This window comes from Cryptomeria japonica, chromosome 1 (genome assembly GCF_030272615.1).
Source record: "Cryptomeria japonica chromosome 1, Sugi_1.0, whole genome shotgun sequence".
NCBI lineage: Eukaryota > Viridiplantae > Streptophyta > Pinopsida > Cupressales > Cupressaceae > Cryptomeria > Cryptomeria japonica.
The window spans coordinates 96,951,528-96,966,251 of NC_081405.1; the positions used below are offsets into that span (position 1 = coordinate 96,951,528).

A 14,724-nucleotide genomic window follows, 5' to 3' on the forward strand; every position below is an offset into this window, starting at 1 on the left:
AACCGGTGAAAGATTCAACTCGTGGATCTGGCAATGGAAAGGAATGGGTATTCTTGGATATCAATAAAGATACTCTGGAACCTGTAATTCATAATGAAGAGAAGGCACTTGCTGCTAAAGTTGAAGACAAGGATGAATTGGTGATACACAATGGATGTTCACATCATATGACTGGAGATAAAAGGAAGTTTTTATCTTTGCCAGAATTCGATGGTGGTCTTGTCATATTTGGAGATGACAAAGAATGCATGATCAAAGGAAGAGGAACTATATCATTGGATGGTAAGCATAATACTGATAATGTTTATTATGTTGAAGGTTTAAGGCATAATTTTTTGAGTGTAGGAAAATTGGTGGATAAGGGATTTCAATTATAGTTCAAGGATGGAAAATACAAAATCATCAACAGATATGGATTGGAGATTGCAACGAGTACTCAGACTAAAGGTAACATCTTTCATTTGAACTCCAATGAGAAGATATGTTTGATTGCACATATTGATGAGAGTTGGCTATGGCATAAGAGGTTGTTTCATGTGAATTGTGATTGCATTATAAAGATCATTCCAACTAAGGCAGTTAGAGATATACCTAAGATTGTGAAGCCTCTTAATCCAGTATGTAAAGAATGTCAAATGGGTAAGCAAGTCAGAAATTATTTTAAGAGTATACAAGACAAATCAATGATGTTCTTGATCTTATTCATACTGATTTGTGTGGTCCTGCTAGAATAAGAAGTTTTTCAGGGTGATAGATATTTCATGCTAATCATTGATGACTATTCTAGAATGATGTGGGTTACTTCTCTAAGGGAGAAATTTGAAGCCTTTGAAAAGTTCAAGATCTTTAAAGCTATGGTTGAGACTAAGACGGGATTGAAAATCAAATGCTTAAGATCCGATTAGGGTGGTGAATTCACATCCAATGAATTTAACAGGTATTGTGAGAAACATGGGATAAGGAGACAGTTGTCTGCACCCGGACACCTCAACAGAATGGTGTTGTGGAAAGAAATAACAGAACAATCCTGGATGCGGCTAGATCTATGATGATGGAAGATAATTTGCCACATATCTATTGGAGAGAAGCTATGAGCACGGTGGTATACACATTCAACAGAGTTCATATCAAAGGAGACACCGATAAGACACCTTATGAGTTATGGTTAGGTCATACACCTATAGTTAAGTATTTCAGAATACTTGGTAGTAAATTCTATATCAAAAGAGATGATTCCATTGGAAAGTTTGATCCTAGATGTGATGAAGGAATATTTATTAGTTATTCTAATCAAAGAAAAGCATATAGATGTTATAACAAAAGATTGCAGAAAATTGTGGAGTGCTAATGTCAAGGTAGATGAGCAGAACAAAGATCAAACCAGAACTTATGAGAGAGAACCAGAAGTGAAAATGGTTATAACTGAACTGGTAGCACCTGTATCAGAACAGAATGTTGAACCAGTTACTCTGACAGTATCAGAAAACTCAACAGTAACTAAAGATCAGAGCAGGGAAACAGAAAGTTAGAAGACTCCTCGATATGTAAGGTTGAATCATTCAGAAGATCAGATCTTTGGAGACAAGAGAAAAGGAGTAATGACAAGAAGAAGGTTGGCAGTTGAATAGGTATGTTTAATTTCTCAAATTGAACCGGCATCAGTAGATGAAGCATGTAAAGATGAATGTTGGATAAAAGCTATGGAAGAGGAATTGGATCAAATAAAAAAGAACAACACATGGACTTTACTTCCCCGACCTAAAAATAAGAATGTTATTGGAACTAAATGAGTCTTTCGGAATAAATTGAATGAGGATGGAAAAGTTGTGAGGAACAGGGCTAGATTGGTCTGTAAAGGATATTCACATAAGGAAGGAATTGATTATGATGAAACTTGTGCTTCTATAGCTAGGATTGAAGCTGTGAGATTATTTCTTGCTTAAGATGCCCATAAGAACTACAAGGTTTATTAGATGGATGTTAAGAGTGCATTTTTTAATGGAGATCTTGAAGAGGAATTTTATATTGAGCAACATGATGGTTTTTCACTTTCAGATGAAAAAAACATGGTTTGCAGATTAAGGAAAGTTTGATATGGTTTGAAGCAAGCCCCAAGAGCTTGGTATGATAAATTGGACATATATCTTTTGAAGCTTGGTTTCACTAAAGGTAATGCTGACAGTAACTTATATTATAAGATCACTGATGATGACATATTGATTATTGAGGTCTTTGTTGATGATATCATTTTTGGAGGTGAGGATAAATTATGTATGGAATTCTCTGATAATATGAAGAATGAATTTGAGATGTCTATGATTGGGGAAATGAGATTTTTCTTAGGTTTGTAGATTACTCAGACTGATAAAGGTATTTTCATCTGTCAAACTAAGTATGCTAGAGAGTTGTTGAAGAAATTTGGTATGGAAATTTCCAAACCAGTTGGTACCCCTATGGTTACTAGTGAGAAATTGACAAAGAAAGATGAATCAACTCCAGAAAATCCTACAAGGTATAATTCTATGATTGGAGGTTTGTTATATTTGACTTAGACTAGACTAGATATAATGAATGATGTTTGTATTGTATTAAGATATCAAAGTGATCCTAGAGAGAATTATGAGAGTGTAGTGAAAAGGATTTTCAGATATTTACAGGGAACAACTAAATATGGTTTATGGTATCCTAAAAATGATGACTTTACACTATGTGCATATACATATGTAGATTGGGCTGGAGATATAGATGATCGGAAAATCACGTCCGGTGGATCTTTCTTTCTTAGAAAGAAACTTGTTTTATGGACCAATAGGAAACAATCATATACTTCTTTATCTACTATTGAAGCTAAGGATGTTGTTGTTGATACTAACTGTACACAAGTTCTATGGATGAAGCAAATGTTGAAGGATATAAGGGTAGATTGCAATGAACCAGTAGCTATTCATTATTATAACTTTGTTGCTATTGACATATCAAAGAATCCGATATTTCATTCTAAGACAAAGCACATATCAATCAAGTATAACTTTTTGAAGGAGAAGGTGGAAGCAAATGAAGTCAGATTGGTTTATGTGAACACTAAAGAGCATATTACAAATATCTTCACTAAACCTTTGCCCAAGGAATCATTTAAATATTTTAGAGACAGATTGGGGGTCTCTACCCCTCTGATAAAGACTTGAGTGATGTTGATTGGCATCAGTCTGATATGCATTTATCAGAATTATTATTCATTCTAGATTGATGAGTTGGTCCTACTACTCAAGGGGAGTAGTTAGCTGTGTGGTTAAGAGTTTTTTAATTTTTCTTTGATATTTATGTTAGATTTATGGCATTGATGTCAAATGGAGAGAGATATTCATGTGAAAAACAAACCTTAATAGAGATATCAGTCACAGGGGGAGTTTGGTCTTTGGTTCAGAACTTCATTGATATATCATTTGTTGGACATCTTCCATTGGGGGAGACTTGTTTGACATTTTCTTGGCACCTTGATGTTTTTCACATCTAGTGTTGCCATCAATGACAAACATCAATGCAACACATAATCAATTCCTCCAAATGGCCAACAGTTAAGATTCTTCCAAGGAACTTGGCTCTAATACCAATTATTAAACACATCATATTATTGAGAGGGACGGTGAATCAGTATTCAATTAAACTTAAACCCTTTAGCACCATTTTTATTCCAAATTCTACTAAAAAATAACTAGTAGCAATTGAAATATAGAAAGCACAAAGCATACAACATGAGACACCAAATTTATGTGGAAAACCCAACAAGGGAAAAACCATGACAAGCAAACTTCTTGGAGCTACTTTCCAAATCAAGCCTCACAAAGAAGAATTTATTACATTAGGTTTTATGGGTTACAACCCAAAGGAAGATGAAACTCTGAAATACAGTTTTATTGCTACAACCAAAGGATGTTCACTATTCCTTGAGAAAGACAACACTTACACAAGGAGGATACAACCACAACAACTTTTCTTGACAATATCTACTACTTTTGGCTCACTACCTCTAGCACACTTTTGATATTATTCAAATGTATTTATCTTTAACTCACTTCCTTAGGTATGCATTAAGCACTTCTTCACTACACCAAACACTCACTCTTAATTATCAATGATTTGATCTTCCATTTTTATCCTCTACAAGAATAAAAAAAACTAACATCATTCGACCAAGATAAAACATGTAGATATGAAGTGTGTACTATCTAAAAGGTCAGCCCTAAACACATCTGTACATAAAAGAAATCAATTATACCCTAAACCAAGAGATAAATAGGACCCCATTCATCTTAACACACACTTCCATGCTAACGCAAATATCATTGTATGGCACAAGAGTTCCAAGTTGGCCAAACAAACATTTGTCCTTCAATACATTTTATCTAGAACACAAAATAGTATTGAAGAGAACATGAACTATTATGTAGAGCACAAAAAGTAATTGTATGAAGTCTAAAAATGTTCCCAAATACCCCTTTTTGAATTATCACACAAAATTAAGTTGGTGCAAGCAACCAAATACTAAACTCAATAGCATAATCAAACCAGAAAACATAGTCTTGAGATAGATCATTTGAATCCATACTTGCGGTACACTTGAACACCTAAAACTTGTGATGATATAGTATACAGACAATGTACAAAAGTCTTGCAAGCCAGAAGAATAATTATTGAAATGCAGATAAGTGCAGAGCAACCTTCTAAACCATCCTATTAGGAAATAGTATCAACTTTACTTTGCAAGCTTATGAAACTTCTCCCTTAACTTTTGTGACCTTAAGAGAGATACATACATACCTCACATCTTCCTCTCTCTTACTTCTAGATTGCAAAGCCATATCTTCAAATGTAGAGGAATTCAATATATTATTTAGGACCTATGTGACACCTTCTTGTCATGGCCAAAATTAGACATCTTCAAACTTCTTGTAAACATAAACTTCAAAAGATAATGTGAAGAGAGAGAATAGATGGCACAAATTCCTAAACTTCCTTTCTAGTATTTCATCGTGTTAACCAAGGCTCATTTGACATCCAACCATGAGCTTTAGAACAACATATTAATCAAAGCACATTTGACATGCAACCATGAACTTTAGAACAACACATTTTGACATCCAATCATGATCTTCAGAAGAGCAAATTTTGACATCCAATGATGAACTAAATTTTGACATCCAACCATGAACTTCTTCAGCTCAACATACAAACACAGGTAAAATTTTTACCTCGACCTACAAACATAGGTTGACATCAATGGCAACACACTATCACCACAATTGCAACGTATCCAAGTTAGCCTATTTTTCCTCACCAAATTGATAAGTGTATACATCACATTCATATACTATCTTCTTACTTGAGACCATGTGTCAAATTTGAGAAAGATTCATTAAGATCTAAACATACACCAACACAACACACTAGCATTCTAAAGTTTTGTTTTTTAAATTTAAACATTATTTTCCTACCCAACAACCTATTGTCAACTATTATAATATCATTCGTTGGGAAAAGCACCTTCCATATTGAATTTGACCCTTAAGATTTCCTATTACCCTCATCTAAAAGTAATTTCAAAATTTTAATTTGTGAAGCTTGTCCTCTCTCTTGGATCTTGGCTACAATTTGATAGAAAAAAATTCATCACTAAAGCTTGTTTAAGTGATTTATGCTACTATACTACTATTGACTTCTCAAACCACGCTCTTTCTCCTCCTCAATCACTTGATTGGTAATATTATTTGAAGTTTTAAATCTTGTTTTGGTAATATTGTGGCTACATTTCTTTATCATTCACTTCTATATTTCTTGAAAAAATTGTTAGTGATTATCACCTTCTCTTTTATCAATCAAATATGCACACTAAGGTATTACTCCATGTAGACTAGGGATTTATATTCATAGATTTATTTTATTGCAATTGTTCTTAATCCTAGATGCACATAGGCTAAGAGCACACACTTCTATATTCATTTTTCTATCTTGGCTACCCATGGAACTTAAAAGACCAAAATAGGGGCTTAACTTAAAGACAAGATATCAAGCAACCCCAACCATTTTTCTTCTTATTAGCAATAAGTATGCGAAAAAATTCAACCACAGAGGTTTTTCATTTATTTTCCCCCCTCTTATTGTTTTTGTCTCCTTCTCATTATATAAATATTTGATTATATCTCTTCATTTTTACATTATTGCATATCATCTAGAGTGTCATTTTAATGTCCTTATTCTTAATTGCATAGTTGGAAATAGACTTTGTTGAAGAAAACAATTTTAACCAATGTTGTCTATTATAGCATTTTGTGTGGATTATAACATGTTGCATTGCATGAAGATTGCATTGATGAGCTATAGTGTTGTCATTGATGTCAATAGCAACCGGTAATGGAGTTGTATTGCAACTGGTAGTGATGCAATAATGCAACCAGTAGTAGAGCAGTGAAGGAAACCAGTATTACTATTGAAGCAGAGTGATCAGCCAGTAACCCTAACCTGTTCATATGTCGAACCCTAATCGATGGAGCTTGGTGAATCGATTATGTTGATCTATGATCGAATGGTGATTGGAGATGATGATGCCACGTATGCATGATGCACGTGATGAGTTTCAAAGTGGTTTTGGCACGTAGAGATAACTGTTTTATCTTGGGAATGAACAAATGCATAGCATGAAGTGAATAACGCATGATGAGTTACAGGATCCAATATGCGGTGATCCAGGAGCGGTCAAAGTTGTCTTGAACAATGTGTTGTTGATTGCTATGTAATCCAACGATCATGTTTGAACCGACATGTTTGTAATCTCTATGAGATCTTAGGTTTTGTGATGTGTCACCAACCTATTGTATTCGTTTTAAGGTCGATGAGTTGTTTTGTAATAGTGTTGGCAATTTGGTTAAGTGTGGTAGTGTGATTGATTGTTGAGCCAGAAGGAGTATCTGTAGAATGTTTTGAAGGCAGATAGGAGCATAAAAGGATCTGATCAAGCATAGTAGTGCTATTACCATATCAACAAAGACCCTATTGTTCTCGAATAATTACAACATTAAATCCCTTATTCGAGTAAACTTTAACAGGCTTGGTGTTTTCTAAATCCTCTAACCAGGTGATCCATTAGCTTGGATTTGAAATCCTCTATCAAGGTTACTCCTAATAGGGTATTGCCTTTAACAGGGTATTGTAGTCAATCCCTTAACCGGGTGGTCCTTAACCGGATTTGTTCCTAATATGACATTTTTGTAAAGCTTCTAACAAGGCTTGGCTCCTAACAGAGCGAACTTCAGAAGAGTTCAGAATACTTGTGGGTATTCATCCCCACCGTGGTTTTTCCCATTTGGGTTTCCATGTAAAAAATTATTGTGTCAAGTGGTGAATGATTTTGTGGTTATATGTTTAACTGGTAAAGCCACTTAGATATGTTTAGATGACTGGAAGTGATATGAAATGTGCTATTACTAATGTTAGTAAAGTGGTTTGATGTTTTGGTTAAATGGTATGTGAGTTTCAGATCTATTACACTGTTATATTGGTATTCTAGTCAACCGATAAGCTTGACAGTGCAGTTGCAGTTTATGGTACAGTGTTTAAACCGGTTAGTTCAGTGATTGATTTATGAGTTGGGTTTAAGTTTGGTGAAAGTTTAGTTTGTTTTCTATCTACTGATTCACTCCCCTCTTAGTAGTTGACTGGATCCTTATTGATTCATCATATCATCATGCATAACCACTCACAAATCATGCTTGTATCCTAAACATCGACTTCCAAAATTTAGCCTTAACATAGTTCTAGATCTAGTTTCTTTAATTTTTATTTTTATTTACACTAACCAACTTCGTTTTACTTCACATTATGTTTCACCTTAAAGAAAAAGTTTTATTTTCTCAGTTTAAATGTTATATAATATTATAATATTCTAGTAGCATTTTTCTCTTTTTAATTTAAACTGGTAGTAAAAAATTATTCATATGACTAGTTTTATTTGAGAGTAGTGTGTGAAAAATATTTAATTAAAAAAATTAGAACATTTTAGAGTAAATATGATTTCCTATATTTAAACAAACTATACGTATAATTTCTTCATGCTTTATGTCAATGGCTTGAAAAGCTATCATACATGCAAGATAATTTCTATCTCTGGTGAGTGCACATCATCAATAACATAATAACTCTAAATTCAACCCGCAATTATTTTTCTATCCATCATTAAAAAAATGAAACCCAAAAATTCTAACTTGCCCCATAATTGCATCGTTTATTAAGTCTTAATAAAAGAGCTAAATATTGACCAAGTTTACTTTGATGCTCTTGCAATCAATAACAAGCAATGGAACCCTTGCACCATCTTTTTTATGGTAACAAAATGATGGAATCCTACTATGGAGATTATTATGCAAACATGCCAATAAACCAACACATGAGAAATAGTCCATCTATGATATGAAATAATAACAAACAAACAAAAAAGACAATACACAATATTTTCACCAAAAAAATCCTTTTAAATTAAAAAAAACCAAACATGGTAAACTTCTACACTATTACAAAAGCTCAACCAATATACAATACATATTTAGTTCACCCTTAAACATAGTTAAATTAAAGATCATTTTACACATTTTTTAATTGTGTAAAAAATGAATATAAATGCTTTAAAACATCATAACAAATAGAAAAAAAAAATCAAAATATCAAAACAAAAAGACTCAAAATTTTCAAAAAACATATTTCCTTCAACTACCTATCAAACCTATAAAGTCTACAACACTTTTTTTTATTATTATTGAATCAAAGCAAGATTACAAAGAATAACACCTACAAGAAGTAACAAGGATAAAAATCTCACAAACTATCAAATTTGCAAAGTCTCCAAAACTTATCCAACATTATTCCACTTATTGAATATTGAACATAAAAGATGACACTTCTAAAATTAAGCATAACCATACCCAAATATAGACATTAGACACAACCTTTGTCAATATATTAACAACATTCTTTTTATTATTATTGAATTTTTCCAATCTTAACCATTTGCCTTTAAGAATTTTGCTGCACATATAACATTCATTCATTCACTCAACATTTCATTCACTCTTGAAGTTTGTATAGAACTGACATCATTTCAACTAATGTCTTCATAACTTACAATAACCTTTTCAAATTTCACTAACTAAATCTAGTCTGCTCACTCTTACAGTTTAACCAACCAAACAACATAACCCTACACACAACACATCAAACACTGAACAGTTCTATCAACTGAGAAAGGAAAAGATTTCTATCATGGCGCTGGTAACAAGTAGCAGAAACCCATGAGAAAAAAGACTCAATATGGCCAGTTAAGGCGGAGAATGAGACCATTGTCCTCCTGCTTGTTGTCAGGTACATGGGCATCCTCATTACTACTAGAACTGAGACCAATAATATACTGCAGCTCCTCTGCAACTTCTTTCATGGAGGGTCTATCCTGACTCTTCTCCTGGAGGCAGCCCAAGGCCAAACAAGCAAAGGCTTTGACTGTATCCACAACCAAAGGAGAAGAATCTGAAAGCAACCCAGGATCCACAATCTCCACAATCTTACCTTCTTCTGATCTCTCCATCACATAGACCGCCAGGTTCACATCATCTGCCCCTCTTGAAAAATCAATTGCCTTCTGCGACGTCACGAGTTCGAGTAGCACCACGCCAAAACTGTAGACATCACTCTTATCAGTGAGCTGATAGTTTCTGTAATACTCTGGATCCAAGTACCCCAGAGTGCCCTGAGCACAAGTGGAAATGTGAGACAAATCTGGCTCTGCAAGGCGAGACAACCCAAAATCTGAGACTTTGGCATTCATGTTTTCATCAAGGAGAATGTTGGTGGATTTGACATCTCTGTGAAAAATGGGGGTATAAGCGGCGGAATGAAGGTAAGCGAGGCCCTGCGCTGTCTGAGAGGCGATGTTCAGGCGGGTTTGCCAGTTTAATTGATTAGAAGGCTTGGGTTTATGGAGGCGGTCATAGAGGGTTCCATTGGGGATGTATTCGTAGATCATTAGGGGTTGCTCTGCCTCCACACAGCAGCCCAGAAGCTTTACCAGGTTCTTGTGGTTCACCTGTGACAGAATCCTCACCTCGTTCAATACTTGCTCTGTGCTTTTACTGTTGCCCAACTTGGCCACCTTCACTGCAACTGTTGTGCCGTCTTCTAGGGTTCCCTTGTATACTTCCCCAAAGCCGCCTGTCCCCAGCAATCTGTCTTTGGAGAATCCGTTTGTGGCCTTCTTTATTTCTTTGCTGCTGAAGATCCTGGCGGCCTTTCCTCCGCTGTTTGCCGACAGGATGCTTGTTCTCTCCTTTGCCAGTTTCGATTTCCCATCTCTGACCTGCTTTTTTCTTCTGTATATCACTGTTAGCGCCCCCGCTGCCCCCGCTGCTGCGCATATGGATAAAATCAGGCCTGCAAATGGCTGACACCCACTTTTTCAAATTCAAATCTTGGGAAAGGTGAAAGGTAAAGAAGTAAAGTAAGGATTTTGATTTGTCCATGTCTAGTGTATATCTTTTAAGAGGTTATAAGGGATTATTTCTGTACAGAGTTAAAATTCAGACGCTGTAACAAGTTAAATTTTGTAATGTTGGATTAAATTTTCTATTATTTTTCATAAAGATATGGATGAAGGTCTGTTTACATCTTTCAAGAGGTTATAAGAGATTCTTTCTATAAAAAATTCAAATTGGAGGATTTGTCCTGTAAAGAGTTAAATTTGGGATTGCTGGACTAAATTTCCCATTCATCTTCATTAAGATACCGATGAAGATCTATTGTACATCTTTCCTAGGTCAAAGAGGATTCTTCTTGTAAAGAGTTAAATTCCAGATTGTTGGACTAAACTGTCCTGTAAAGAGTTAAAACTCTGATTGTTGGACTAAACTCTCCATTCATTTTAGTGAAAAACAAAAAGGAAACTTCACTGTAGAAAAATAGTATAAAAGAAAAAGAAAAAGAAAAAGAAAACTTTCTTATGGAAGAATAATAAAGAAGGAAGAGATTAAACAAGCTATATTTGAGTAACTTAATTATTTACAGTACCAACACAAAAAAGCTTAGTTTGTTTATTTTTCATAGAAGTGAAAGAAGTTATTAATATTAAAATATTGCAATATCAATTTTAATAAATATGAATATATTTATGCTTTGAGATGATGCTAATGCATTTAAAATTTGTGTAATATTAAGACCGTTTTTAAATGAAGCTGTATATTTTTCTATTCTACATTTTGATCATATTCAGTAATCTATTATAAAAAATAAGATAACTTTCTAAATATGATCTAAAATTTTCAATACAAAAACTTATACAATAAATCTATCTTAATATTATAATCTATCTTAATATAATACTACTACCAAATGTACCAAATGTACAGGAGACACTTGTATCAAAACATTTATAAAATCTACCAAAACATTTTCAATACACAGATAAGTAGAATCTGAAAGATGAAAGTTAATATTATACTACATGAACTGTGAGACTTATACCAATTTAACAGGAGGCACTTGTATCAAAACATTTATAGAATCTACATTACAATTTCAATGTGCAAGCAAGTGGAGTCTGAAAGATGAAAGTTAATAAGGGCACCTCCTATTAGAAGTCCTCGCCGACAAACTCCCCGAATTTGACATGATGATAAATCTGTTTTGATTCGAAACAGATGTCAGAATGAATGTAAGGTTGAAGGATGAGAAAATAACAAAAGAAGTTTAATGTGACTACAAAACATACTTTTTGTGCAGATTCCTGACATGGGTTCCCAATGAAAATTCCGATTACAGAGGCATCTCTTTCCGCCCAATTTTGGATCTCTTAGGCACCTTGAATTCGGACCGCATCCTTGAGAATTCTGACAAGCAGGCTCTGGTGGTGAAGCCCACTGTATTTCCACCCCCTGGCGCCATTCTCTTGCTGGCAAAGAAGGATTAAGATTGACAATACTGGTATAAGCTCTACAGCCCCTGTGCCATACATGTATTCTGTAAGAGGAGGGTGATGCCCCAGCAGAAAATGTACAGCACAGGTTGCTACTACTGCATATTTTGGTTTCCTCCACTTGCTCAACATACTGATGACACAGACTGGCAGGAGTACAATTTAAGGGAGATAACAAAAGCCTTGTAGAGCAATTCAGAAGCAAGATGGTATTGCTATTGGTGATATTGAAGGGTAGGCTATTGTTTAACAAGATGCCTTGGCTCTTGTAATCTTGTGAAGTGCATGAATTGTTCTGCAGAGGTGCAGGCTGTATCACCAACCTATTTGAGGTAGCATCCACACTCAGTATTGGGTATGTGCTGCTCAGAGCCCTGAATTCTAGCTGCTTGTTCTTGTTGCAATAGACTCTATAGTAAGGGTCACCACAGCCATCTCCAGTACTTAAGGGATAGGGAACTGAGGTATTGCCACACTTCGGACAGGTTATAGCACTACCACCAGTAATGGAGAGACTTACAAACAACAACAACAGATTGATTGTAAACATGGTGGTCATAAATACAGCTTAGTAAATGCTAATAAACCTCAACTAAATTTGATTTTGGGCTCACAAGCAGAAAAGATTAAGGAAGTTATAATAGGTCTATGGGATGCTACTTTCTTTGAATAGAGAGGAGGTGGTGTCTCTCCAATAACTTACAAGTAGATAAGTCTATAAAAGAGAAAAGTGAACACCCAATCTTAATCACCAATTTGAACTAGTGTAATCATAAATACAACCCAAACCGGAGTCTAATGATATCAATCAGGAGAATGGTATAGGCAAAGAGTTCCCTAAATATTCACAAGATGATAAAGCAGGGCAATACTGTATGCAATTAGCATGCCAATGGAAGAGAATAAGAAGTCCAGAGTATACATGATAAAACAAGACTGTGTGTATACAACGAGCAAGCCAATGGAAGAAAGGCTTGAAGTAAGTCTAGACTGAACAATTGGCTATGCACTGTGAATACTGAAAAATCTTTAACATAACAACCCACAAGCAATACAACACAGAGGTTTAACTCGTATTACCAAAATCTAAACCCATTTGAAGAATGATAGGGAAATGAAGTCTGAAGAACAGTGTGTGAAGAGTGGCCTAACCATCTACCAATTTAAAGAATGTTCCCAAGACACAGTCCATGAACATCATCTGGCCTTGACTGAAAAGAGCAGATGAAATTGCCCACTTGGGGTTCTGATATTGCTGCCTAGAGAAGATGCTATTCATCTCCAAATATACTGAAGAAAAGCTACACCCAGTGAATCAACAAGCACTAATGGAATCAAGAAGCCTTGAAAAATGGCAGGAGCTACTATACCCTGTCATTCTAGCATATAACATCTGGAGAAATCTCATCTCGAGACCAAGATGACTGCAGATACCCAATCAGAGAATATAAAGCAGAAACTAACTGGTTAAAGAAGAATACAATTATCCTGACATGAATAGTGTGTTTGGAGCATAAGAATATAAGTGAAACAGAACAAATTAGAACATATTCTTAGTGCTAGAAAACAAGCAATCATCAGAGCATCCACAGAAAGTATTATCAAACATAGTTGTAGCTGTAGAATAGATGCCACCACTAAAATCATATTGAATCGTCAAATCTTGAAGGCATCTCAGCTATTGTCTGCATTATGTCTTCACTCTTAGAATTCAAAAGTTGTTGATAAAACTAGCCCAAAAAATGTATGTATAAAGAAAACATTCCTGCTTGTGCAGCAATTGCTAGCGACTGGTTATCCTATAAATAACCCATTTGATGACCCCACCTCTGCAAATCAATTTATCATTTGATTCTCCACTGCAATTCCAAATTCATTTGCCTTTTTTGACTGCTACCCATTTCAAAAAGTTACTGCCATTACAACATTTACACCTTGCAGGACTCCACTTTTTATGGCTGTGAGAATCTGCACTACTGTTTGGAGATAACAACGTTGTGCCCTTTGTGTTTTACTTTATGCTTAAAGTGTTACCTCCATGATAATTATCAGATAAATAGAATTAAAGTCAACTTTGCAGACATTCTAACAACCTATGGTAAGCCTGAGACAAGATTAGGTTGGTAAAAAACTACTATGATTAATGTTTGAAAGGATTGACTGCACTTATTTTAAGGCCAGATCAGTTATATAAGCTCTTGTTTGGAGGGGGATTTCATTTGTAGAGGTAAATCACAGTGCAAAATTAAATTGGACGGCTAACTTGTCTGTTGTCTTCCATATTTATCTTGTTTCATAAATGTCAATAGTTCACACTTTGCTTGCTACCAAAAATGATGGTCACCACAAAATGCAGACAATAATTTCTTGTTGACTACAAGGAGATGTGAATTTGCAAAAATAAATACATCATGGATCTGGGTTATTGGATTGAAAATACTTCTTAGCATTTTTTGACAAAAGGGGTAAAAATTTGTTAAAAACAAATGAGAATTACAAAGTAAGAATGATCAATAGCGCTGTAAAAAATAATGAATTACCCATTTTTATCCTCCACAGCTAATTGCTCTAATAAATCCAAAGACAAAAGTCTCTCATCTACAATATTCCAACCCTGCATTTGATCAGATGCCAATTGACTACTCTATTCCACTCCCAAGGAATATGACAAAATGTAACAGATTTTAAAAACCTATTCATACTTAGAATCTGTCTAATAA

The 14,724-nt window shown here is 34.7% G+C and overlaps 1 protein-coding gene across 2 annotated transcripts; it reads right to left on the reverse strand.

Moving 5' to 3' along the window:
- Positions 1-8,994: 8,994 nt before the first annotated feature.
- LOC131041988 (wall-associated receptor kinase-like 20) lies at positions 8,995-14,455 on the reverse strand. Of its 2 annotated transcripts, none has more exons than XM_057975275.2 (3): positions 11,801-14,455; positions 11,657-11,710; positions 8,995-10,440 (listed from the first exon to the last, which is right to left on the reverse strand). In XM_057975275.2, exons 1-3 carry the CDS (start codon positions 12,561-12,563, stop codon positions 9,350-9,352), a joined length of 1,908 nt encoding a protein of 635 aa, XP_057831258.2. In that variant the 5' UTR covers positions 12,564-14,455; the 3' UTR covers positions 8,995-9,349. The 2 variants fall into 2 exon arrangements, with proteins under 2 accessions (XP_057831258.2, XP_057831257.2); XM_057975274.2 differs by having other exon boundaries at positions 8,995-10,467; positions 11,801-14,452.
- Between the last annotated feature and the right edge of the window lie 269 nt (positions 14,456-14,724).

Excerpts from the sequence above, each read along its gene's own strand:
- LOC131041988 (XM_057975274.2), bottom strand. The coding sequence starts at position 12,563 with ATGACCACCATGTTTACAATCAATCTGTTGTTGTTGTTTGTAAGTCTC. Across the intron at positions 11,711-11,800 it reads GTCAGGAATCTGCACAAAAA|ATTTATCATCATGTCAAATT; the intron begins GTATGTTTTGTA and ends GAATCAAAACAG. Across the intron at positions 10,468-11,656 it reads GCGAGGACTTCTAATAGGAG|GCCTGATTTTATCCATATGC; the intron begins GTGCCCTTATTA and ends AGCCATTTGCAG.